Here is a 25,901-nt window from a genome sequence, read left to right on the forward strand (position 1 = left end):
CAGACGTCACTAATGTAACCCGCCGAGTCAGGCCCTCACAACCGCGCAGATTGTGTGTGCCTGTCCGTGCGCTCTTTCGCCAGGGACACGATATGTATTCCATCGGTGATGCTGAATATCTGCGTAAGAACACTGTATGCCGTGCGATTCGGAGTGGGGTATGGAAACGCTTCAAATTGATGCATTTATAATAATCATAGAAATATGTAGACTATTTAAACATTGAGAAAACTTGCGTTTTTTTCTGCCAACTCGAGGAGATTAAATTAAATGTCAAATCCACTGATAGGACAGACGCACAAATATAAAAGGTATAAATGTTTATTGAATATGCATCTTACAGTCTTGTTTAACTGTGAAAAATCGTTACAAAAGACGGGCTTTTATTTACGCAACAACGCATGGCATCCCCGCATTTCCTTCTTCTCCTGAGTCCTCACAAATATGACATAATTTTTTATTTTTTGGGGGGGGATTGTCGGGCTCGGGCCTGCAAATCAAGTTTATTGATTGGACTCGGCTCGGGTCGGGCTGGATTTTTTAGGTCCAAACTAAAAAAAAAGAACATACGTATTCGTACAGTCAAGGGGACTAAACATACAATCATCCTGTTTCGTGTGGTGATGCGTGACAATTATTTCTTACTGTTAATGTCCCAAATCTTATTTTATTGTCCTGACAGCAGGCTTTATTTCTTTTCATGGACATAAGTAAACTGGCATATTGACGCATTCACAAATCACACGATCTGTAAATTCGCTGTCAACAGACCCGTTGCGCTCTACTCGTCGAAGCGGTGTTGGATTTCGCGGTGAGGGTGGCTTTTAATTCCTCATAATTCCACATGATCATCGCGCATTCCTCCTCCGTGAAGTAAGGTGCCCGTGCCGTCGTCACAAGTAGTGTTTGACTCTGGTCACCGCCCCCTTTTATGTGAACGCGCAGTAACTCTGACTGGGTTGACACAGGTTCGACTAATCAACCTCATAATCAGCGTCGTAGCACCGATTGACCACAAACTAGACAACCAGGTTTTGTCAACTCCGGTTACCCGATGGTAAACTGGATTACTTCTGGGGAGGTTGAACTCGGTTCGTAGTATAGGTCACTGCACATGAAATGCTGACAACACATCCCGATTGGTCACCATCTCTCTTCTTTAGCTTCAACAGTGACGTAACAACCAATCAGAATCCGCTTTTTTGTTTTTCCGGTGCGTCGTAAACTTTTCACAGCGCCACTCGGAGGGGATGGGTCGTCACTGATTTTAAAACTAACAAAAACGCCGCATTGTTCGACGTACGTATAAAACTATAATAATTTCAGAAACATAAAACTAATCCACTATATTGCTTACAAATACTGACTTGAACGTTTCCCTACCACATCCCCAATGGCACGCTAAGATTCGCTCTAATTTCCTCTAATGTGAATATAGATGCCTGTTTTTCACAGGTAATTTGTGACAGTGTACGCGTACGACAGTTCTTAATTTTATTTATTCTTTTAATTCTTATTTTGTACTACTTAACTCCGTACAAATTAATCGCCACTAGCGGAACCATAGAGATCACATGTATATGAGAACTAGATGTAAAAAAGAGCTCTGATTCAATCGAGACTTCCGTTATTTTTTGTCGGCCATTTTGTGTCAGTGCTTTTAGCTAAATATAACAAGAAGCATGCATTTTGCAATAGTTATTAATTGCCTAAATCCCCCAATTTTCAAACAATTTTTAAGAGGCTCATTTTTTAAATCAACCTCAGAGATGCACCAATGCTCTAAAACCGGGGTCCACAATTCGCGGACCTCGGTCCACGACCGGACCACGGCACACCTCTCTGCGGACCCAGAGCAAATGGCACGTTTAAAAAAAAAGCTTTTTTTAACCTATAAATTATTTGTATGATTAGCCGATCTATCGCTGTGCTACTATTCTGTCGGTAAATTCTGTTTCATTTTTAGTCAAATATCTTCCATGTTCCCTTCTGTTGTCATCTCTATGACAACAATGTGCTGATTGGCTGAGAGAGCATGCATGGATGCGCTGATTGGCTGAGAGAGACTGCATGCTAGCTACAGTGGACGGACTGCAGCAGGGTGAAACACGAGTTGCACCCGCTACTTTGCAATCTCAGTAGAAGACCGCATTTTACAAAACGGCATGATCAAACTTGACCAAGAAAAGAAAAGTGAACAACGAAAATCGCCGTTTCAATGAGGAATAGACTGACAGATATGCGTCCATTTTACCAACTGCAAGTACCAAACCTATGTGCTTAATATGCTTCAAGACAGTTGCTTTGATAAAAAATGAAAATGGGATACGCTATTATGTTAAAGAACGCGGTTCTTTTGAAGATAAGTTTCCTCCTAAATCAGAATTGAGAAGGCAAGAAATTAACAGGTTGAAGCAGTCATATCAAGAGTCAGTCAAGGTTATTGTTAAATCTATGACACAACAACAAATTGCAACGGCGCGCTCACTCAGAGTGTCGTGAGTGTTGGCCAAACATAAGAAGCCATTCTCTGATGGAGAAATAATAAAAGAGTGTATGACTGAAGTGATGGCAGCAATTCTCGAAGGAAAAGAAAAGGAGGAAATGACAACAAAAATCAAATCTTCCTCTCAGGTTCATCAACTACAAGACGCACTGAAGTACTGGCTGATGATGTGAGTAAACAGCTCTGTGACCCCCAAATGCCATTTCTCTCATTGAGTAGTGTTTTACAGTTAAAGTTACTGTCAATAATTATAATGTTTGCACCTTAATGACAGAGCTTGTCATTTATGTTCTGTACATGTGAACATGTACTGTACTACTTGCACATTTTCTTTTTTTGTCCAGCAGTGTTTTACAGTTACAAAATGTACTGTCAATAGTTATTGTTTGCACCTTAATGACAGATCTTGTCAATTATTTAGTGTACATGTGTAAACATTGTGCTTGCATTGTTTTTTTGTATATTTATTTTAAAGTCAAGAAAATATTTTGTTGATTTATTGTTTATTTAATCAGAATGCGCATTGTATTTTTGTTTAAGCAAAAGAAAACCACCTTGACCACTTTTGACCTGCGTTGTTGATAAATGCTTGTATGGAAAAAATTACTGTGGCCCTTCAAGATTTGTATTTGAGGACCCCTGCTCTAAAATAAAAATGTATTATTTTTTAAGCTTCAGCCTGAATCACAGCCACGTGTAGTCATAAACCAAACCGTTTGATAATTCGTCAAGATTTCGCCGTGTAGTATTTTAGCGGCAAAAAATACATATTTAGGGTGACCATATTTTGATTTCCAAAAAGAGGACACACTTAACGGACAACAATAATAAAATACCTATAAAAATATAAAAACTAAATAAAATAAATACATAGAGACATTAAAAAATACATATATATATCTATGGCGGAAAACACTCAGGTGACTCAAGTTCCACTCTGAGACCCTCAATTTGACCAAATTTCAAAATTGTCCGAAATGCATGTGTGATACATCATTGGAAAGCTTAAAATCTCAATTTTCTGGGGGAACAAAAATTTTGAACAGGAATGCATTTAAAAAAAAATTTTTTTTTAACAGCAAAACCCTAATTGGAGACGAGAACACGCGAGAGCAGAATTAAAGACGCCACGATTTTAACGAGATATTATCGCGTACTTACCTTGTTTCGATTCAAAAACTCCATGTAGCATGTATCAACCAGTGTCAAGACACATCTGTGAATGGCCACAGCCGGATTTTTTTTTTAATTTTATGGGTGAAACATAGTGATATAACAAGGGTCGCGATGCAGAAATCGCAGACAACAAGGAGTGGTTGAGATTTTCTTTTTCATATAGTTACCCTTTTTAACGTTATTTTTCTTTTTTGTTTGTTTGTTTGGTTCTATTATTTATCATCTAACATATCAAGGAAAATGCGACAGTAACAAAAAAAATAAAATTAAGCGATAGTAATGAGGTAGATATCCGGGGCTTTTTTTACAGACGCCAAATTTTTCATTGTGACGTCATTCGCATAAAAGTTTAAAATATGTGAGTGAATAATTTTTTTAAGTCTTTTTTTTTTTTTTTAAACTAAAATTTAGACATAAATTAATGATTATAATCTAAAAATGACAGACATTTTGAATAATAAATATAGTTACTTACCTTCTTTTTATGGCTAGGTTTAAACAAAAGCGGTCGCGCGACGTCTGTAAACGAGGGTTTTCAGGGTAAAACGGACAAATAAAAAATAGTTTGGAGGCTTAGTGCGCCATGAATCTGCTATGGCAGTATATAGACATATTGTTCTATCAAGCACAACAGTTCTTTTGGCTTAAAATACAGCAGTTTATTTTAAAGAGGGGTGCAAGAGCAGAAATTGCTTTTTCAGTCTTGTCTGTGTTTTCCGCCATATATATATGTCTGTGTTTTCCGCCATATATATATATATATATATATATATATATATATATATATATATATATATATATATATATATATATATATATATATATATATATTCAAAGTTTATATTTTGATATTGCGCACGCACTGTGCGTGTGTTGTATTCATACATGCAATATCTATGAGCGGACCTCCGTCGTAAACCGAGAACGTACAAACGTGTGTTGTCCTCCTCCACACAGGTGGCGCTGTTGAAGACACTGTTTGGCTGTAGCTGCATTTCGCACCGGTGCGCTACGCGAGGAAGCAGAAAACAGAAAGTACAAACTCGACTTCTCTTCCTTGGATAATACAACAGTACACGATTTTTCACCGAAGGTATTATGAGTATCTGCTGCCTCTAGGCGTACTAACATTGTTTTTGACTTCGCTTTTAGAGTCTGAACAGCTCGACTTTTGTTTGCGCGCTCTTTAATTAAAGCGGCATGCTAGTTAGCTTAGCTTAGATATTGCAGATTCATTCTGTTGAGGTAGCTAGCTGTCACGCCAGCACTATCAGAATAAACTCTTTTTAAACGTGTTGTGTTGCGTTTGAAAAGGTACGATCAGGAAAGTCCTTTACATTCAGTAAATATGGCAATATGACAACCATGGGAACTGTAATAAATAGGCAGCTATTTATGCAAATAAGTTAAAATCTTGTTACTAATGTTCTAACCCTCCTCATCGTTCGTCTGTTGTTTGCAGGGCAGGTCCTTGTTCACCAAAAAATGGTAGGTTTTCTATACATCAAGCAACTTATTTTCCTCAGTGTGCTAATTTCTCTGTCTGTTTGATGTTTAGTCTCGCAGATATGATTCCCGGACAACCATCTTTTCTCCTGAAGGCAAGTGTTTTGTCTTGTGTATAACAACAATAACACTGAGCAACAATTTGAAAAAAGTAGTTTCAAGCCTGGCAAGTGTTTACAACGGATTTTGGGGTGTGGAATCAAAATTGATTTCAGTTTGTCTTTATTGTGTAAGTATTTTTTTTTTTTGCTCTCCAGAGGGTCCGTTTTTTTTTTTCTCTCCAAAGTTTACCTACTCACCGTGCTGTTACTACATGCACACAACGGGCCATATTCTTTGTAAGAAACAAACAAAAGTAATCGTATTAGATATATATTGCAGTCATGTCTGTTTCTTTCATATTTCATTGTATGTCAAATAATTTAATTTTTAGAATAACATGCATCTATGCTAACCCTTTATGAGGAAAGTGACAATTTTTGGTAATTAAAAACTTCATAAAGACCTAACAGTCGCAAACTTGAACGTCACATTTTCAGAGTATCTTCAGGGTCTTAAAAAGTCTTTTTTTTTATTTATTTATTTTTATAAAGTTTTAAATCCTATAATTTGAATTTAAGGCCTTAAAATGTCTAAAATGCTCCTAAAAGCTCAATAAAGGTCCGAAATGCAATTTTGAAAAGTCTTAAAATCCATTGACGTTAGGTTTATTTAGATCATTCTCAGTCTCACTTTTAAATGTTTCAACTTTTGAGGAGGCTATAACGTATCTATGAAGCAGACTACCGGTGCTGCTTGGTCAGAATTTATTAGAGCTGAAACGAGTACTCGAGCAACTCGAGTAACTCGAGTTTAAAAACTGATCCGAGTAATTTTATTCACCTCGAGTAATCGTTTATTTTGACAGCTCTAAGCATCACGTTTTGCTCGGACTACTTTTAATGTGGGAAAACGCGCTGTCACGTGCGGAGAGGAAGAAGGGGGAAAAAAAACTTACTGCAGCTGACAGCCGCCACAAACGACGCCGACGTTGCCAAATACTAGCCCGCACGATGCTACGTTGGTAACAGCTAGCGTCTGATGCGTCTCATAAAGATGTATGTTGAACTAGATGCGAAATGACAGACTCGGCCGCGTCTGGGCAGCGTTATTAAACAGCCGCCATCTTAAAGCAGTACATCGCTAAGCGCTAATAAAGAGCGCTAAGCGCTAATAAATAAGATTAACGTTACTGTCGTTACTAGCTCACGTAAAGTTAGCCCTGCAGAGGACTAGGTTTCAATTAATTATGACCACTGTCGTTGCGTGGCTAACGTGTCTTACATACAGGCTTTAACATAACATAGCATTGTGGAGTGATGAGGGTGTAAAATAAAAACTTAATCATGCTAACTATCAATTTTAGCTCAGTAGTCATTGCTGGATAAAACACCAAGTAGCACTGGTCCCTAATGTGCTCCAGTACAGCCTGTATCATACATTTATTTTGAACACTGCAAAAACTCAAAATCCTATCAGGACTTACAGTTTAGACTAACTTCAAACTTAACTAGAACTTAAAAATGGCTTGACACAGAGAAATTCAATTGAAACACGTGGGAAAAAATCCTAACTTTTAAGTGATGTGTGTTATCAAGCGTAACAGCATTTTTAGGTATATATATATATATATATATTAAAAATAAGATCTAAAAGTTTTTTGAGTGGAAGCAGTGAATTAGTCTTTTTTTTTTTATTCTAGCTACAATATACATCGAAAATAAAGACATTGATTGACTGAAAATGGTTCAAGATTAGATGAAATGTCTTGTTTTCTCATGTATATTTATAATTGCTCTTCACCTAAAAATATATTTGTTTTATCCGATTACTCGATTAATCGATAGAATTTTCAGTCGATTACTCGATTACTAAAATATTCGATAGCTGCAGCCCTAGAATTTATCGAACACAACTGGAAATTTAAATATTTGTGGTTTGAGAATGTATAGGTCAGGGCATGGTTGAAGCCCGTGGAGGGAAACTCGTGCACACTGCAGTTAGTCCAAGAAAAATTTAAAATTTAGAAAATTGGGTATCAATGCATTGGAATCCCATTGCAAATCTGAGAAGCAGAAGGCAGTCGTAAAATGCCAGCAGCAAACGCCGCTCTTGGTTCACATGTTGGTTCACAAAAGAGAAAGTTCTAGTGTTTTGGGTTAGGTTAAGCATCTTGTATCACAGTTTGAAAGAGCTGGGAATAAATTCATATACTTTCTAAGTAATTACAGGCCTCCAATTTTCCTTTAAATCTTTTGTACGGTTTTTGCCGGTGACGATGTGAAATGGGTCTTAAATTTTATTCATTTTGGTCACAAAATTTTTTTTTAAAGTCCGAAATTTTACTTGTATAAACCTTTTGACCACAGTGTTAACCTTTGGTATATAACTGTGGCCTACATGATCTCAATTTTACTTGTATTGGTTTTTTTAAATGATTGATAATTATTTTTGTACCTTTTTTGTTAATGAAGAACTAAACTAAAAGAAAAAAACAAGTACGCTCTAAAGTTTTCCCTTAGGATTTTTTTACACTGTGGTGGTGGGCGGCTGCATCGGAGTTGGACAGCCTCACCATGTTGTGCCACGGCGAAATTGCGTCATATCATGACAAATGGGATTCTTTTTTCCCCACATTTTTTCCCAAGAAGAACCATATCAAAGAGCTATTTGAAATATTTCATTAGCCAGGCTAATGTCGTACCTCTCAGCTACGGTACATGTACGTAAAATGCGAAGCTGATTACAGCTACATTACCCTACGTAATAATCAGACTTTTTTTTCTCGTAACAATAGTACGACTTACATCTCGTAGTCCTTCTTTTTCCTTATATTTGGGCCTAATAAGTACTACATTACCACAACAACAGTAGGCCTTCTTTTAATGGAACAATGGCGTAGGTGTGCATAGGAACGTTAGGGACACAAGACTAGCAATTTTTCAGGATGCTCAAATTGTCCCCACCAACTTTTAAGCAACATAATGAGTTCAGTTGTAGAGGTCATTTAGATTGTCTTCACATATTTTGTAAGGATAGAATTGACCCTACAATTACTAAATGAATTACTTTCATTATGTTCAGACTTACACTGACACCATTGTTTTTTCCTCAAACGCATGTTCGATTGGCTGATGACTAGTTAAATTCCCTTTTTTCCAGTGTAATTCCACTAAAAATAAATGAAATTATCAGCCAGTGCTTCAAGTAAATCTTACTCACTTAGATTTCTTGAAATAAGATTATATTCAGGTAGCTATTTTTCTTAACACAGTTATTTTAAGCAAAAAGTGAGTATATTTAATCTTTTTTTTTTTAAAAAAAAAAAGCTTTTTTTCGTCAGAAATGTTCTTATTTCAAGAATTGATATTGTTCAGAACATTATGGTGAAAAATGATCAACGTTTAGATGTATGGGCAATAATATTAAGAAGAAGAAGAACAAATGGTAATATTTACTAGGGCTGCAGCTATCGAATATTTTAGTAATCGAGTAATCGACTGAAAATTCTATCGATTAATCGAGTAATCGGATAAAACAAATATATTTTTAGGTGAAGAGCAATTATAAATATACATGAGAAAACAAGACATTTCATCTAATTTTGAACCATTTTCAGTCAATCAATGTCTTTATTTTCGATGTACATTGTTGAAAACAGCCAACAATTGCATCTCAGATGTAACTAGAATTAAAAAAAAAAAAAAGACTAATTCACTGCTTTCACTCAAAAAACTTTAGATCTTATTACAAAAATATATATATATATATCTTACCTAAAAATGCCGTTACGCTTGATAACACACATAACTTAAAAGTTTGGATTTTTTCCCACGTCTTTCAATTGAATTTCTCTTTGTGTCAAGCCATTTTTAAGTTCTAGTTACGTTTTAAGTTAATGTAAACTGCAAGTCCTGATAGGATTTTGAGTTTTTGCAGTGTTCAAAATAAATGTATGATACAGGCTGTATTGGAGCACATTAGCACCAGTGCTACTTGGTGTTTTATCCAGCAATGATTACTGAGCTAAAATTGATAGTTAGCATGATTAAGTTTTTATTTTACACCCTCATCACTCCACAATGCTATGTTATGTTAAAGCCTGTATGTAAGACACGTTAGCCAAGCATCGACAGTGGTCATAATTAATAGAAACCTAGCCCTCCGCAGGGCTAACGTTACTTCAGAACAGTAACGTTAATCTTATTTATTAGCGCTTAGCGCTCTTTATTAGCGCTTAGCGCTCTACTGCTTTAAGATGGCGATTGTTTACTAAAGCTGCCCAGACGCGGCCGAGTCTGTCATTTAGCATCTAGTTCAACATACATGTGATCTCTATGAGACGCATGAGACGCTACCTGTACCAACGTAGCATCGTGCGGGCTAGTATTTAGCAACGTTGGCGTCGTTTGTGGCGGCTGTCGGCTGCAGTAAGTTTTTTTTTTTCCCCCTTCTTCTTCTCCGCACGTGACAGCGCGTTGTCCCACATTAAAAGTAGTCCGAGCAAAACGTGATGCTTAGAGCTGTCAAAATAAACGATTACTCGAGGTGAATAAAATTACTCGGATCAGTTTTTAAACTCGAGTTGCTCGAGTACTCGTTTCAGCTCTAATATTTACCTAAAGTAAATTGAATAATATGACCCAAGCGCTATATAAGTATAACACCATTTACCATTTAACTAGTCTTTAACACTCAAAAAAGATGGAGAAAATTATTCGACTAGATTTAAGAAAAATGATCAGATTAAGACGTTATAAATTTGCAGTGTGAAAGTTAGTACAAGTCAATACAGATTTATTTTTGCATTGATCATTTAGAGAAATGTAGCCCTTACTGCCGTTCACCCAGTCTGTTTGGTCTTAGTAATGTCCTGTCCACAGCAAAAAGTGTACATGCAGGCTGTGCTGTTATATCATCCCTACCAATATTGAGACCAAAGTTTATATGTTGATATTACGCATTCACGTACTGTCGGCGACGACGTGTTTAGGCATATCATCTTTAAAGCCTTGTCACGCTGTAATTACGTCACCCACGTGCCGCTGGTTGCTCTCATCTGAACGTGCGGAAATTGATGTCCACACCAGTTTTTATTTGAAGTCAATCGACCAAGTAAAACGTTAGCAATTTCATTCAAACAAGACGCCCGTCCACTGCTCACTTTCGCCGAAAACTCAGATCCAAAATACTGTAATGCCCCGGATTGAGGGAAGAAGGAGAGGAGTCTGTATTGGCTTACCCACTTTATTGTGGCAATAGTAATAAAGAAAAACAATAACAAAATAACAGCGGGCTGCCGTGACATGCTACCGCTATCTCAAAACAATAACAAAATAACAGCGGGCTGTCGCGACATGCTACCGCTATCTCTTGCTATCTCGCCCGTTCTCCTTCTCGCTTCCTTCCTACGTCACAGCTCGCCAGTCCGATCATCTCTTCAGGGCGCAGCGCTTAGTTACGGACCTTACAATACACAATGAATAGGTTGCCGCTGAACCCTTCTGAGTATGCCGCCACTAGTTTGAAACGACCTTAATTTTAAAAAAAAAATTTAAACATCTGTTTTGCAAGGCGTAGTGGCTTTTATTTTGTTGTGTCGGTGCGCCACAATCTTTTATATGTAGGGGAAAACCCGGCGCTCTGGTTATGGACCCCAATGACACCCAAAAGTAAAAAAAATAATAATAATTTTTTTTTGATTCATTGCCTTTCATTGACAACGACAGACACCCAGTTCATTTTGACAATCAAAAGCGATTCGACATTTAATTTCATCAATGAGTTTAATAAGTGCCCTGTAAAGGGTGAAGTACAGGGAGGAAGTGGCATGGCTCCTGTCGTCCAAAAACCTGACGTGATGGAATAAAACTGAGGTTAATTTTGGATTCTGCGCCCAAAAATGAGGTAAAAACAGCTGTTAGACCTAAAACAAAGTTTTGTTGCCCAGTGCAATAATTGATTGGTTCAGGGGTTGGTATTTCTGGGTACTCCTAATCTATTAAAAGACAATTCTCTCTGCAATCTGTAGGCCGCTTGTATCAAGTGGAATACGCCATGGAAGCTATCGGCCACGCTGGAACGTGTCTCGGGATTCTGGCAAACGATGGAGTGCTGTTAGCAGCAGAGAGACGCAACATTCACAAATTGTTGGACGAGGTCTTTTTCTCCGAGAAGATCTACAAGCTCAATGAGTGCGTGCAAGATCCCTCGTTGGTCAACAGTGTCGTGAGTACATGACCCAAAGAATATATTTCAATCCTTTTGATTTTCTTTTTCAGAGATATGGCGTGCAGTGTCGCAGGGATCACATCAGATGCTAATGTACTGACGAATGAACTGCGCCTCATAGCACAAAGGTGAGGATTCGGAGGAAAAATGGATTATGCTTGCACGTGTTCCTGCTTTTTTTTCTTTTTGTTTTTGCTACCTCACAGCTCTCTCAATTGAGCCAAGCACATTTTCCTTTACAGATATTTATTGCAGTACCAGGAGCCAATCCCTTGCGAACAGTTGGTGACAGCACTGTGTGACATCAAACAGGCCTACACTCAGTTTGGAGGTAGGAAGCTTAATCAGATATCTGATCACTAACTATGGAATTGTCACTGGTGCCGCTTCTTTGCTCTTTTTTGACACTCCGTCTCTTAATATTGACATTGTATTCATTTTTTAATAATCTTTGATGTCATTTGATCAGGTTTAGAAGACAATTTGAGTTGAAAATGGTCACAACTTGTTTTAGTTAGTCCATGGAGGACCAGGCATGCTAACATTAAATATATAATTAAATTGTCATTAAAATAAACATCTAATTTATTTCAACATGTTTTTGTTTCTTTTTTTTTTTTTTTTTTATGTTTCAATATTTTTTTCCATGTTTCATTTTTGCACTCACTCTTATTCCCTTCCACAGCATAAATTAATTTTACCGTAATTTTCTGACTATAAGCCGCTACTTTTTTCCTCCATTCTGAATCCTGCGGCTTATAATTAAGTGCGGCTTATTTGTTGATTTATTTTGGTTAACACTTTATTTGACAGCAGCGTCATAACACTGCCATAAGACCGTCATAATTACGACATGACACTATCACGGGCATAAATGAATGCTTATGACAGATGTCATTAAGTGTCATCCGGCAAATTACGTCACTAACTCCATTAATGTCCAGCTTGGATCTTTTACATCCATTCAAAAATGAGATAATTTGCCGGATCACACAAAATGAAATCCTGTCATAAGCATTCATTAATTTTCATGGCAGTGTCATGTCATAATTATAGTGATCTTATGAGTCTTATGACACCACTGTCAAATAACATGTTACCAAATACAATAACTAGCAATTAATGAAACAACTGGAACAGTAACTGAAGAAATAATTAGCACACAGCAAAAATTTTGATTGTTATTTACATCTGTAGCGCTGCAATGCATGCTAGGAGAAATGTTGGACAACAACGGTGTTGACTGCAGGTGGCGGCAGAGGTTCACTGTCTCGCACAAGGAGCAGTGATGGCCAAATGAAGCTTCTTGAAGCATTGAAGCTTTGCAGCCAGTTGGTTCAAAGCTTCATGGTGGTTCATTTGGTCTTATGAGAGTCATATGATCCAGCTGTCAAATAAAGTGTTAATATCTTTGGGTGTAAATATTTCATAATACAGTGAGGACAGCTGCGGCCTATATTACAGTGGGGCTTATCTATGAATAAATACCACTTTCGTGCCAAGTTTGGTGGGTGGCGGGCGGCTTATAGTCAGGTGCGCCTTATAGTGCGAAAAGTACAGTATCTTTCATTAGTCCATCAAAGTTGACAGGTAGGCATGCAAAAAGCCTTCCCTTTTTCGTCTTTTGACGTCTGGTGATTTCCGTTCCTAGGCAAAAGGCCGTTCGGCGTATCTCTGTTGTACATGGGCTGGGACAAACACTACGGCTTTCAATTGTACCAAAGTGACCCAAGTGGCAACTACGGTGGCTGGAAGGCGACGTGCATCGGCAACAACAGCGCCGTAAGCTCTAATGAACCTATTTGAGAACACAAGCCCTTTTCAGTGACATTTCCCTTTGTGTACATTGATATTTTTTCTTGGGTCTTAGGCTGCAGTTTCCATGTTGAAGCAGGACTACAAAGAGGGAGAGATGAGCCTCTCCTCTGCTTTGGCTCTGGCTGTCAAAGTTCTCAACAAAACTATGGATGTCAGCAAGCTTTCCGCAGAGAAAGGTAAGTTGAAACCACAGACGCATGAGGTTGACATAGTACAAGCTTTCTCACGTAGAAATTTCTTTCGTATTTGTGGTCCCATTTCAGTTGAGATTGCTACCCTGACAAGGGAGGATGGCAAAACAAAGATCAAGGTGCTGAAACAAAAAGAAGTTGAAGAGCTGATCAAGAGACACGAGGCTGAAGAAGCCAAGGCCGAGAAGGACAAAAAGGAAAAGGAGCAGAAAGAAAAGGATAAATAAACAAAATGACTGTTCTTTGTTTCAGATACCCCTGTATTGTCTGTTTTTCTCTTTTACATTAAAAGTTTGGAAATGGTTACATTGGGCTTGTGAAATTATGTATCCTTAGTGTGATAAATGTTACGGGGGGAAGTACAGTAGTAGTATAAAAGGACACTGTTTATCATGTCAGTCAAAACATGAGCATACGATTGTTGCACTCCTCTCATAATACAGTGAGGAGCACCCCTTGTGATTTTACAAGTTCACCCACTTAGGTAGAGGTCTGAAATTTCATAGATGCATTTCCACTCAGAGACATAATCTAAAAAAAAAAAATCCAGAAATCACGTATGATTTATCAAATATTTGTAATTTACGGGGGTTCATAAGTATTTGTACCCCTGAGAATCAACAAAAATATGACACTCAAGGAGTTGTCAGTCTACCTTAAAAAAGTCCACCCTTACCCCATGAGTAACCACCTATCCACCAGCTGTTTCAGCTCAATATTGTCACCTGTGCACTCCACAGTTGGTCATAATCCAACTTCTACCATGGGCAAGACCAGAGAGCTTTTGAAAGACACCGGACAAAAACTTGAGCTCCACGAAGCTGGAAAAGGCTATAGGACAATTGGAAAGCAGCTTGGTGAGAATAAATCAGCAGTTGTTAGAAAATGGAAAAGGCTAAACATGAATGATAATCTACCTCGGACTGGTGCTAAATGTAAAATCACCCCTCGTTGGGCATCACTCATGATGACAGAAGTGAGGGCTCAGCCTAGAACTACACAGCAGGAGCTGGTCCCTGACCTGAAGAACACTATATTGCAATTGTTTAAGATTGTGCATTGCTTAGATGGTTTCCATGTTGAAGAAAGTAGATGTGAAGGCCCATCTGAAGTTTGCCAGGCACCATCTGAATGATGCAGAGAGAAAGGTCATGGGAGAAAGTCGTGGTCAGATGAGACTAAAATAGAACTTTTTGGGGCAGACTTTACTCGTCGTGTATTGAGGATGAGTACAATCCCAAGAACACCATCCCCACTGTGAAGTAGAGGTGGAAACCTCATGCTTTGGGGCTGCTTTCCGGCAAAGGGCACAGGATAACTATACTGTACAGAGGATGAATGGTGAAATGTATCGTCAGATTTTGTGCCACAACCTCCTTCCCTCAGTCAGAGACTTAAAATTGAGTCATGGCTGGATCGTACAACATAACAATGATCCGAAGCACACAGCCAAGCTGACCAAGCATTCATTCATTTTCCATGCCGCTTTCCTTACGAGGGTCGCGGAGGTGCTGGAGCCTATCCCAGCTAACTACGGGCAGCAGGCAGGGGACACCCTGAACTGGGTGCCAGCCAGTCGCAGGGCACAAGGAGACATATAACCATTCACGCACACACTCATACCTACGGACAATTTAGAGTGTTCAATCAGCCTAACATGCATGTTTTTTTTTGGGATGTGGGAGGAAACCGGAGTTCCCGGAGGAAACCCATGCAGGCACGGGGAGAACATGCAAACTCCACACAGGAAGGCCGAAGCCCGGGATTGAACCCTTGATCTCAGAACTGTGAAGCAGACGTGCGAACCACTCAGCCACCGTGCCACCGCTGACCAAGCAGTGGCTGCGTAAAAAGCATACCAAGCATCTGGAGTGGCATAGCCACTGTCCAGACCTCAATCCATGAGAAAATATTTGGGTGGAACTGAAACTTTGTGTTTCTCAACGACAGCAAAGAAGATTTGTGTGGAGGAATGGGCCAAAATCCCTGTTTCCATATGTGAACACCTTGTGAAGAACTACAGAAAGCGTCTGGCCTCTGTAATTGCAAACAAAGGCTTCTGCACTAAATATTAGCACTGATTTTCTCAGGGGTACAAATACTGATGAACCCCAAATTACAAATAAATTATTGAAAAATTCATACAATGTGAGTTACGGATTTTTTGTGTGCGTGTGTTTTACATTATGTCTCTATGAGTGGAAATGCATCTCTGATTGAAATTTCAGACCTCTACCTATTTTTTGAGTGGGTGAACTTGCAAAATCACAAGGCGTACAAAAACTTCTGCTCTTCACTGTATATTTGTACTGTCCTGAAAATGTCACTTGAAAATATTGAGGGACAAAAAGTTATCATCATTATTAGCAATTTGCAATCAGTTTTCAGTTCAAAACTTCTTTTGCTAACTACTATAAAACTAATGAAGTAAGACATACATACATTTTCTCCAGTTTATCTGAGATCTCGGTCGCAGAGGTAGCAGCTTCAGCAGGGAAGCCCAGACTTCCCTCTCCCCAGCCACTTCATCTAGTTCTTCTTAGGGATCCGAAGACTTTCCCAGGCCAGCTGGGAGTCATAGTCTCCGCAGTTTGTCCTGAGGCAGTCCCACAGCCTCCTCCAGTGGGATTTGCCAGGAACACCTCACCAGGGAGGCGCCTTGGAGGCATCCTGATCAGATGCCCAAGCCACCTCATCTGGCTTCTCTCGATGCGGAGGAGCAGCGGCTCTACTCCGAGGCCCTCCCGGATGACTGAGCTTCTCACCCTATCTCTCTTATCTCGAGAGCCTGGACACCCTACGGAGGAAACTCATTTCGGCCACTTGCATCCAGAATCTTGTTCTTTTCGGTCATGACCCACAGCTTGTAACCATAGGTGAGGGTAGGAACGTAGATCGATCGGTAAACAGAGAGCTTCGCCTTTCGCCTCAGCTCCCTCTTCACCACAACGGACTGGTGCAGAGTCTGCATCACTGCATACGCGGCACCGATCCGCCTGTCGATCTCCCGTTCCATTTTTCCGTCACTCGTGAACAAGACCCCAAGATACTTGAACTCCTCCACTTGGAGAAGGACCTCATCCCTGACCCACAGTGGGCATTCCACCTTTTCCTGACTGAGGACCATGGTCTCAGATTATGAGGTGCTGATTCTCATCCTGACCGCATCACACTTGGCTGCAAACCATTCCAGTAAGAGTTGAAGGTCACGGCTTGATAAAACCAACATCGTCTGCAAAAAGCAGAGATGCAATACTGAGGTCACCAAATCGGACCCCTTTAATGCCTCGACTGCACCTAGATATTCTGTCCATAAAAGTTATGAACAGAGCAGGTGACATAGGGTAACCTTGGCGTCCAACCCTCACTGGAAACAGATCCGACTTACAACTGGCTACACAGACCAAACTCTGACACCGGTCATTAGGACCGGATCCCCCGAATCAGGGATTCCGATACCCCATACTCCCGTAGCACCTCGCACAGCTAGGACTTCCTGGAGGACATGTTCGAACGCCTTCTCCAAGTCCACAAAACACATGTAGACTGGTAAGGTGAACTCCCATGACCCCCCGAGAACCCTGCTGAGGGTATAGATCTGATGCACTGTTCCGTGGCCTAGACAAAAACCACATTTCTCCTCCTGAATCCGAGATTTGACTTCCTGAAGGACCCTCCTCTCCAGTACCTCTGAGTAGACCTTCCTAGGGAGGCTGAGGAATGTATAATTGGAACACACCCTCCGGTCCCCCTTTTTAAAGAAAAGGACCACCACCCTAGTCTGCCACAACATCCAGGGCTTTCAAGTAAGATTTTTTTTTTTTTAGATAGAATTATTTTTACAAATGTATTATTGTATTTTTTCATATTTTTATATAATTAATACATTTGTAAATTAATACAATATTAATAAAAGCTAAAGTAATGAAAAAGAAAAAACAAATACTCTGGTTACGGCCCTAAGAGACACTATGATGTAGATTTTTTTTTTCATAGTACAGTGTTTTACTCATTGTATGCCATTGACAAAATTAGTGCATGGAAGTGTTAAAGGAACCTAAAATTCAATTACTTGGAAATTTTGAACATCATATAAACTGGGTTAATGTCATCTGCATTGTTGAGTCCCATGCTGACAACAGCTTTGTTCTCATGGGGTTCAGGTCAGGGGAGTGCCGACTAATTAAGCTCAGTAATACCATAGCCATTAAAGTGTCTGTGACAGCATAAAAAAATCTTAAATAGCATTATTATGTAAATTAGAATCATATTTTGAGACGATTCGATTATATCCAACAATTTGGCAAAGCGCAGATGAAGAGAAATTAGTCTTTTAATCTGCCGTTTAGCCCTGCCTCATTATAGCACTTGCGTCCCCGGGTGGAGGATGACTTGAGCAGGGTCACAATTTCATCTGATTTAAAATTCAGCCCATCGAGGGGTAATTATTCAGAACGAGGAAAATGCGACGAAGAGCGCGGCAAAATGTCATTTTTTTCAATCTCTCTACACCAATATTTTTACAGGATATTCTTTTTATCTAAGCATTTTCCCAAATTGCTAAATAAAGGGAATGGTCATGACAAAAACCAGTTTTTTTGCTAAATGGAATATGAAATATTATAAATGCATTTATTCAGTACGACATGGCAAAATTACTCCATAATGGTCAAAACTGTCGACTTCTGACACCTGCCGAACAATATTTTATGCCACCGGAGTTAGTCCGGCTTTTGTCATTTCCCTGCCCCGGCTTCGGAGAGCGTAAACAAACAGGAGGCGTGACAGCTAGCCCCCATGCTAATCCAAATCGAGCGGTGTTTCCAAGTCTTATTCTCGCCTTTCAAAACGAAACATCACACAAAACTACCCTAATCATGTCACACGGCAGAGAGGTTGACGATTGTCTTCACCGATCAGCAACCACCCCGGCGGCGAGCAAGTTACAGCTTGTCGTTCCCCTGCTGCGGGCAGGAGAGCTTGTTTGCCGGGGAAGCAGCTGGAGAATCACTGCCGGACAAACCGGCCGACGTCGGAGGAGCGCGTAGCTGCCCGAGGCCAACACGAGTATAGTGGTCTATTGCTGGGAACACGAACAGGGCAGAGGGGGCTGGAAGTCTGTACGATATTGAGAACCGCACGAGCATAAGCTGAGTATAGCGCTCTCCAGGCGGGCACGCGAAGAGGACCGAGAGGGGTGTGCATCAAGCCGAGTGGCCTTCTCGGTGGACAGGAAGCATTGTCACCCACAAAATGCAAGCCACCTCCTTATTAAAACGTGTTCCATGATCCCTGTATTTGACATAATACAAAACACGATGTTTACTCACTTCCTCGTGAGTGACGGTGAACAGGAATTTTTAAAACCCAAAAAGGCTCACACGTATCTCCCTGGCGCAGCAACAAAGCCCTGCAGCACATTTAGCTGGCAGGATGCGATAAATAGACAAGTTAATCCGTAAAACAGCTGAATCCGCAGTCCATCTGCCTGCTATAAAGCAATGATGTATTGTGAGATGTTGACCTGGGTGACGTCACATTAGCATTCCTCCTCAATCCAGAAAGTCACTACTAATTTTCATGGCGAGGGATTAAAAAATTGAATATATAAATCAATCGATTCAACACACGTCCAAGCGGTCCATTTAATTCAGGAGCAGAAAATAAAGCGTGAAATATGAAATAAACATGCTTTTTGCTGTCATAGGCACTTTAAATTACTTTTTGATACTTTTGGTAGTGCGAGCACTTGCCAAGTCCTGCTGGATAATTAAATTGGCATTTTGAACTTGAAAAAAATATATATACAAATTCGAATTTGCTGAGACACTGAAATGGGTTTTTTTGATCAAAACTACAAAAACAAAAAGGTGTGGGAATATTTCAAGTTATGTGAAGTGAACAAATAATAGAATAACCTTTATATTGTATTGAAGCGTTATAGTAATATCGTAACATATTTCTAATTCTATAGACGCTTAGGCGTTTTTTTCTGATCAAGAAACTTTAAGGAACATAGCAGAAAGACCCAGCAGTCGTTATAAAATGTGTCGTGTTTTTCCTTTACCACATGATGGCGGCAGTGTTTAGTCAGCTTAATCATCAGCGTAGGTACAATATTATTGATAAGGTGCACAGACAGAAACAGTCATGTTTATGAAACTTTCTTTGTGCATTTCGACAATGAAAATTAGAGATACAATTTTAAACAGGTTTCTCTGGCATTAAATATCAAAAAATGTGGTTGTAAGCAGAGGTGGGCAGAGTAGCCAAAAATATTACTAAGGTAAGAGTAATGTTACTTCTACATAATATTACTTTTTTTTTTTTTTTTTTTAATTTTGAAACTATTTTTTTCGCAGCAAAATTTCATCTATATAAACTGTTATTATTATCATGTAGTATAACCTATTACATGACCCAAGCAAAACACTTCTATTTTTGTCCACAATCACAGCCAAACTCAACCAAAAAAACAAAAGCTCTTTTGGGCTCCCTAAAGACCACATAAATAAAATAAAAATGAAAACTGGGGAGAAGGAGGTAAACCTTGGTTCATTACATTTTTTACAGTTTAATTACCATTAACAGTAGAAAACATACAATAGGATATTTCTCTCAAAGCAGCTTCCTCATAGAGCTCGAGAAATTCATATAGATTAATGTTATGCTAACTCTGATGCAGGTCAGACTTTCAGTAGCAAAGTTAGTGATGTGTTTCCCAACTCCACAACATTGCCGTCTTTTTACATTACTTACAGTGGCTGCTGCTGGCGGGAGAAAACTTCTAATATCCGTTGTCTTCGAAGGGGGCAGAGGAGACGGCATGTCATATTTCTGTTGGGGGCAGTGAATGTGTGTGTGTGTGTGTTCAAGTCATCAGCCAATTAAACATGCGTTTAAGGGGAAAACATTCAGCAAATGAAATGGAGTCAATGTAAGTCTGAACATAATGAAAGTACTATACTTCACTTAATAATGGTGCGGTCAATTCTATCCGTGCAACATATTCCAAATAACTGAAGTCATTATATAATATACAGTGCCGTCCATAATTATTGGCACCCCTGGTTAAGATGTGTTTTTTTTTAGCTTCTAATATTTTTTTAAATTCAAATAATATGGGACCTTAATGGAAAAAAAGAGAAAAATCCAACCTTCAATACAAGTGCATTTATTCAGTTGGGAAAAAATCCCACATAAAGAAATAAAATATTTGACATCAAATAATGTGTGTCACAATTATTAGCACCCCTGGTGTTAATACTTTGTACAACCCCCTTTTGCCAACAAAACAAGGTCTTGGTCTCATCCGACCAAAGCACACGGTCCCAGGCTTTTAACTGGGAGACCAAGACTTTTTGGCAACAAACACTCTAAATGGGTCTGGCGTGCCACGAAAGATGCGCATGCTGAAAAGCACCTCATACCCACTGTGAAGTATGGGGGTGGGTCAGTGATGCTGTGGGGCTGTTTCGCTTCCAAAGGCCCTGGGAATCTTGTTAGGGTGCATGGCATCATGAATGCTTTGAAATACCAGGACATTTTAAATCAAAATCTGTTGCCCTCTGCCTGAAAGCTGAAGATGGGTCGTCACTGGGTCTTTCAGCAAGACAATGACCCTAAACATATGGCCAAATCTACACAGAAATGGTTCACCAGACACAAAATCAAGCTCCTCCCATGGCCATCTCAGTCCCCAGACCTTGTTTTGTTGGCAAAAGGGGGTTGTACAAAGTATTAACACCAGGGGTGCTAATAATTGTGACACATATTATTTGATGTCAAATAATTATTTCTTTATGTGGGACTTTTCCCCACTGAATAAATGCACTTGTATTGAAGGTTGGATTTTTCTCTTTTTTTCCATCAAGCTCCCATATTATTTGAATTAAAAAATATATATATTAGAAACTAAAAAACACATCTTAACCAGGAGTGCCAATAATTATGGAGGGCACTGTAAATAAGGTTGCTTAAAAGTTAGTGGGGACAGTTTGAGCATCCTGAAAAGTTGGTACTGTTATATCCCTACTATCCTTATGCAAACCTACGCCTTTAACATGACCATATTAGGCCAAGAAGATGACACAAAAATAATAAAATTCAGACCAGAACATCATTATGAAATGTCACCCGTCCAAAAAGTATGCGTGCCCTCTAGTGGAGAAAAACATTGTTACCACTAATTATAGTATAATGGAGTCATGTGGTTATTGTTGTGGCCATACGTGGACTGGGGCTCAATGTAACCCCCCCGAGGCCGGAAATGTCATTGCGTGTAATTGACTTTCCTATGTATATGAATTTAAAATTAAGACTTTGCCGGTAAAACATTGTTTATAAAAGTTGTAAAGCAATAAAACAAACAACAAAAATGAATGAAATGAACAAACAAAATATTTTTATATTAAGTCAAAATTATTTTTTGAGCAGATCATGTGATAGCACCTTCGAGACGGTCATTTGCTTTGCTTAGCCAAAACCACCTGAGGACAGAAGAGACAAGATGGATATACGTAATTTTTTTCAAACCCAAGCTTTCAAAAGTGACAACAACTACTGAGCGAGAACCAACGCCAAAATGGTGAGCAGAATTTCAGTTTGCCCCACTAAAGACATTAATTGTACAACAGAGCCACCACCGGGCGTACCATATTTAATGGACAATGATCTTTGGCCAAAAGCATAGCTGTCCTAAGCAGCCTGATTTAGAATTCCCCTAAAAAATGATGGGAAACAATAAAAACATTTTAAAGTATTATTTTAAATATTCCTGGCTGGAATGTTCACTCAAAAAGGATGTGGCATCTACTTCTCCATTAGGTAAGACAGAAAAACATGGGCGCCTACACACACAAGCACACGCACACAGTTGGGATGTCTGTATGTACGAGCATTGGCTAAGCTACTATCCGAGCATATATCTCGTGAATTAATTTTATTGCTGACCCTGCGTTTCGGAGTCATCAACATGTTTTGCCCCTTCTGCCACAAAAGTCAAACTCCGCCTATGGTTGCGACGTCTCATTGGTGAAACTGAGACAACTACTGGCAGCATTTTGGGCAGCAATTGAGTCAATATGTCGAATAAAGTGTAAAAATGTAATGACTCGAGTGTAGCCCAAAGTAGTGGAGTCAGAGTAGTGTATGTAACGGAGTAAATGTAACGTGTTACTACCACAGGGCTAAAGACTTTTTAACCCTTTCAGGGTTCACGGCAGTGGACAGCTATTCAAAAGTTGACGTTTAAGACCTTTACCCTTTATAGAGACTTTATAGTGACTATTTTTGGTCATTTAATGCCTTTATGGACGAATTATGATATTTATAGCAGAAAACACTCAGGTCACTTGAAGTTCCGTTCTGAGACCCCCGATTTGGCCAAATTTCTAAATTGTCATCATTGGAAAGCTTAAAATCTCAATTTTCTGGGGCAACAAAATTTTTTAACAGGAGGTGATTTAGAGCAGAATTAAAGACGCCACGATTTTAACGAGATATTATTGAGTACTTACCTTGTTTCGATCGAAAAACTCCATGTAGCATGTTTCACCGAGTGTCAAGACACAGCTGTAAATGGCCACAGCAGGATTTTTAAAAATCATTTTACGGGTGAAACATGCAGGGGTGAAAGTGTTTAGAATTTCTTGCCGGAACTACCCGACGTGAAGGTCGCCACGGAGGCAGAAATTGTATTTATTTTATTTTTTGGTGGGGGTGGAGGGGAGACCTCCTAAAACTACTGAAATGCAAAGAAAACTGTTTTTGCACAGTTATTTCTATAACACATACAAAAACTTATTTTAATTCAAAATTGTATTTTCTTTTAATGATTTGCATAATAAAAGTTAACAAAAACAGCAATAACTCCAACCTCCATCTCCTAATTTTTATTTTCCCTCAGTTCCTCACATACTTAATGCCAAATCTCAATTTTAACTACTTAAGAACATAGGATGTATATTAAAATTGAAGTTAAAATGTTAACATTTCCTTTGTTGTTGTTGTTGTTGTTTTTTTTTTTTTGATAAGATATAAGTAACATATATTCAGGAAAATAAGTACAAATGACTTATAATATGCAGAGTGAAATGGAATATATTTTGAAGATCGCGCAAACATTGACTTTTTTTTTTTAATCATAAGGAAATGAATAAGTAGCCTAACATAAATGAACAAATATAAGTCCAAAGTGCACATTGACGGTTAAGATGTTCTGAACCAAATAAATAAAACTAAATATAATAAATAAGCCTCCTCAACTCTTTCATTGCTTTTAAAGATATGATCCATTTTATGTTACATTGCCCTTTTTTTGTCGCATCAATTCAACCTTTTTTTTTTTGCTGCACCAGAAAACATGCACATTTGAACCAATCAGAGCTAACTATCTCTGCTGATCACATGTCAGTATGTCAGCCAATTGAACGGATAAATGAGTCCAGCCATTTTGCTTTGCTGCGTGCATTCGCACATTGACTTGACTCATCATCGTCAGACTCAGATAACTGCAGCAGCTGGGGAAAACTCCATGCCGTCCGTGGAATAAAATAAATAATAAATATTGATGGAAACGGACTACGCTACAAAAGCACTTTATTATGCTTGTTGTTAACACTTGTGTATGTAAATCTGATGTTGGTAGATTGTTTTCTTCTTGGAGATGAAATGCATGTGTGGGCAGCGGAGCTTTTTTTTTTTTTTTTTTTTTTAATACATAGCATTTTGACAGTTGCCGTCACATTTTCGGAATCAAAGCACGGTGTACCGGAACAGCATTCCAGCCCTGAATCTTATACCGGAACTGCGTTATGGCCCTAAATCTTATATGGGAACTGCGTTCCTGACCGTTCTGGCCCACTTTCACCCCTGGAAACATGGTAATATAACAAGGGTCGCGAAGCTGAAATCGCAGACAACAAGGAGTGGTTGAGATTTTCTTTTTCATATAGTTACCCTTTTAAACGTTATTTAAATTTTTATTTTGTTTTTCATCGATTTTTTATCATCTAACATATCGGGGAAAATACGACAGTAACAAAAAAATAAATAAAATTAAGCGATAGTTTTAAGGTATATACCTGTGACTTTTTTACAGACGCCAAATTTTTCATTGTGACGTAATTCGCTTAAAAGTTTAAAATATGCGAGTGAATAATTTTTTTAAGTCGTTTTTTTTTTTTTAACTAAATATTAGACATCAATTAATGATCCTGAGCTAAAAATGACGGACATTTTGAATAATAAATATAATTACTTACCTTCTTTTTATGGCTAGGTTGAAACAAAAGCTGAATCTGCTATGGCAGCATATAGACAAATTGTTCTATCAAACACAACAGTTCTTTTTACGGAGCCCCCCGGGTGCCAGGATAGAAAAAATAAAAAATCATAGCTAATCTGTACCCACAGTTTACTAATCTGTGGGTACAGTTTAGTAATCTGTACCCACAGATTAGTAAACTGTACCCACAGTTTAGCAATCTGTACCCACAGTTTACTAATCTGTACCCACAGTTTACTAAACTGTACCCACAGTTTACTAATCTGTACCCACAGTTTACTAATCTGTACCCACAGTTTAGCAATCTGTACCCACAGATTACTAATCTGTACCCACAGTTTACTAAACTGTACCCACAGTTTACTAATCTGTACCCACAGATTAGTAAACTGTACCCACAGTTTAGCAATCTGTACCCACAGATTACTAATCTGTACCCACAGTTTACTAAACTGTACCCACAGATTAGTAAACTGTGGGTACAGATTAGCTATGATTTTTTATTTTTTCTATCCTGGCACCCGGGGGGCTCCGTATCTTTTGGCTTAAAATACAGCAGTTTATTTTAAAGAGGGGTGCAAGAGCAGAAACTGCTTTTTCAGTCTTGTCTGTGTTTTCCACCATATATATTTTTTTAACCCTTACAGTTAACTCGTTCATTCGCCCCCTCTCAGTCAAAATGGTCAGTCAAAATTAAAAGCTACTTACTGTAGTTAAAAAGTTAGTTAAAAGCAAGCCATTTCACCATCCAAATGAAACTAAAAACAAAAGCAGTGATGTCATCATTATTTGACTCGCTGTTTAAATAACGCACTCGACAAATCACGCTCGCATCAAACTGTGATGTAACTGCGTGAACACATTTTTGTAAGGTGGAATTCAAAAGTAGTAAAACAATAAAGCCTGGCATAATTCTGAGGTGAGGACTTTTAAGTTGAAAACTTGCTTTTATTGGACGCCAGTCCTTGCTTCCAAGGCCTGTAAATCAACAGCGCTAATTCATTGAAAGGCTCGAGGCAGTGAGGTCATGGTGTTCACATGAGCTGGAGTGGGAGGATCTTGGCATGTCGCGAGTGACCGGAGGCCCCCCCCCGCATCTTCCTCAGCACGGACCACCCCCTCCTCTGCTGTTTGTAAAAATGTAACA

At 38.8% G+C, this 25,901-nt stretch overlaps 1 protein-coding gene across 3 annotated transcripts; it reads left to right on the plus strand.

The window, feature by feature from the left end:
- The first annotated feature begins 858 nt into the window (after nucleotides 1-858).
- psma4 (proteasome 20S subunit alpha 4) lies at nucleotides 859-13,784 on the plus strand. Of its 3 annotated transcripts, none has more exons than XM_057843711.1 (10): nucleotides 859-2,675; nucleotides 4,640-4,717; nucleotides 5,145-5,170; nucleotides 5,241-5,283; nucleotides 11,259-11,421; nucleotides 11,509-11,586; nucleotides 11,701-11,789; nucleotides 13,110-13,240; nucleotides 13,329-13,452; nucleotides 13,540-13,784. In XM_057843711.1, exons 3-10 carry the CDS (start codon nucleotides 5,168-5,170, stop codon nucleotides 13,692-13,694), a joined length of 786 nt encoding a protein of 261 aa, XP_057699694.1. In that variant the 5' UTR covers nucleotides 859-2,675; nucleotides 4,640-4,717; nucleotides 5,145-5,167; the 3' UTR covers nucleotides 13,695-13,784. The 3 variants fall into 3 exon arrangements, with proteins under 3 accessions (XP_057699694.1, XP_057699675.1, XP_057699685.1); XM_057843692.1 differs by having other exon boundaries at nucleotides 867-2,675; nucleotides 4,640-4,775; nucleotides 13,540-13,783; XM_057843702.1 differs by lacking the exon at nucleotides 859-2,675 and having other exon boundaries at nucleotides 4,638-4,775; nucleotides 13,540-13,783.
- The last annotated feature ends 12,117 nt before the right edge of the window (nucleotides 13,785-25,901 follow it).

Source organism: Corythoichthys intestinalis, chromosome 1 (genome assembly GCF_030265065.1).
Source record: "Corythoichthys intestinalis isolate RoL2023-P3 chromosome 1, ASM3026506v1, whole genome shotgun sequence".
NCBI classification, from domain to species: Eukaryota; Metazoa; Chordata; class Actinopteri; order Syngnathiformes; family Syngnathidae; genus Corythoichthys; species Corythoichthys intestinalis.

Coding starts and splice junctions, on each gene's coding strand:
- psma4 (XM_057843711.1), top strand. Junction 11,790..13,109: donor GGCCTACACTCAGTTTGGAG/GTAGGAAGCTTA, acceptor TTCCGTTCCTAG/GCAAAAGGCCGTTCGGCGTA. Junction 13,453..13,539: donor CAAGCTTTCCGCAGAGAAAG/GTAAGTTGAAAC, acceptor GTCCCATTTCAG/TTGAGATTGCTACCCTGACA.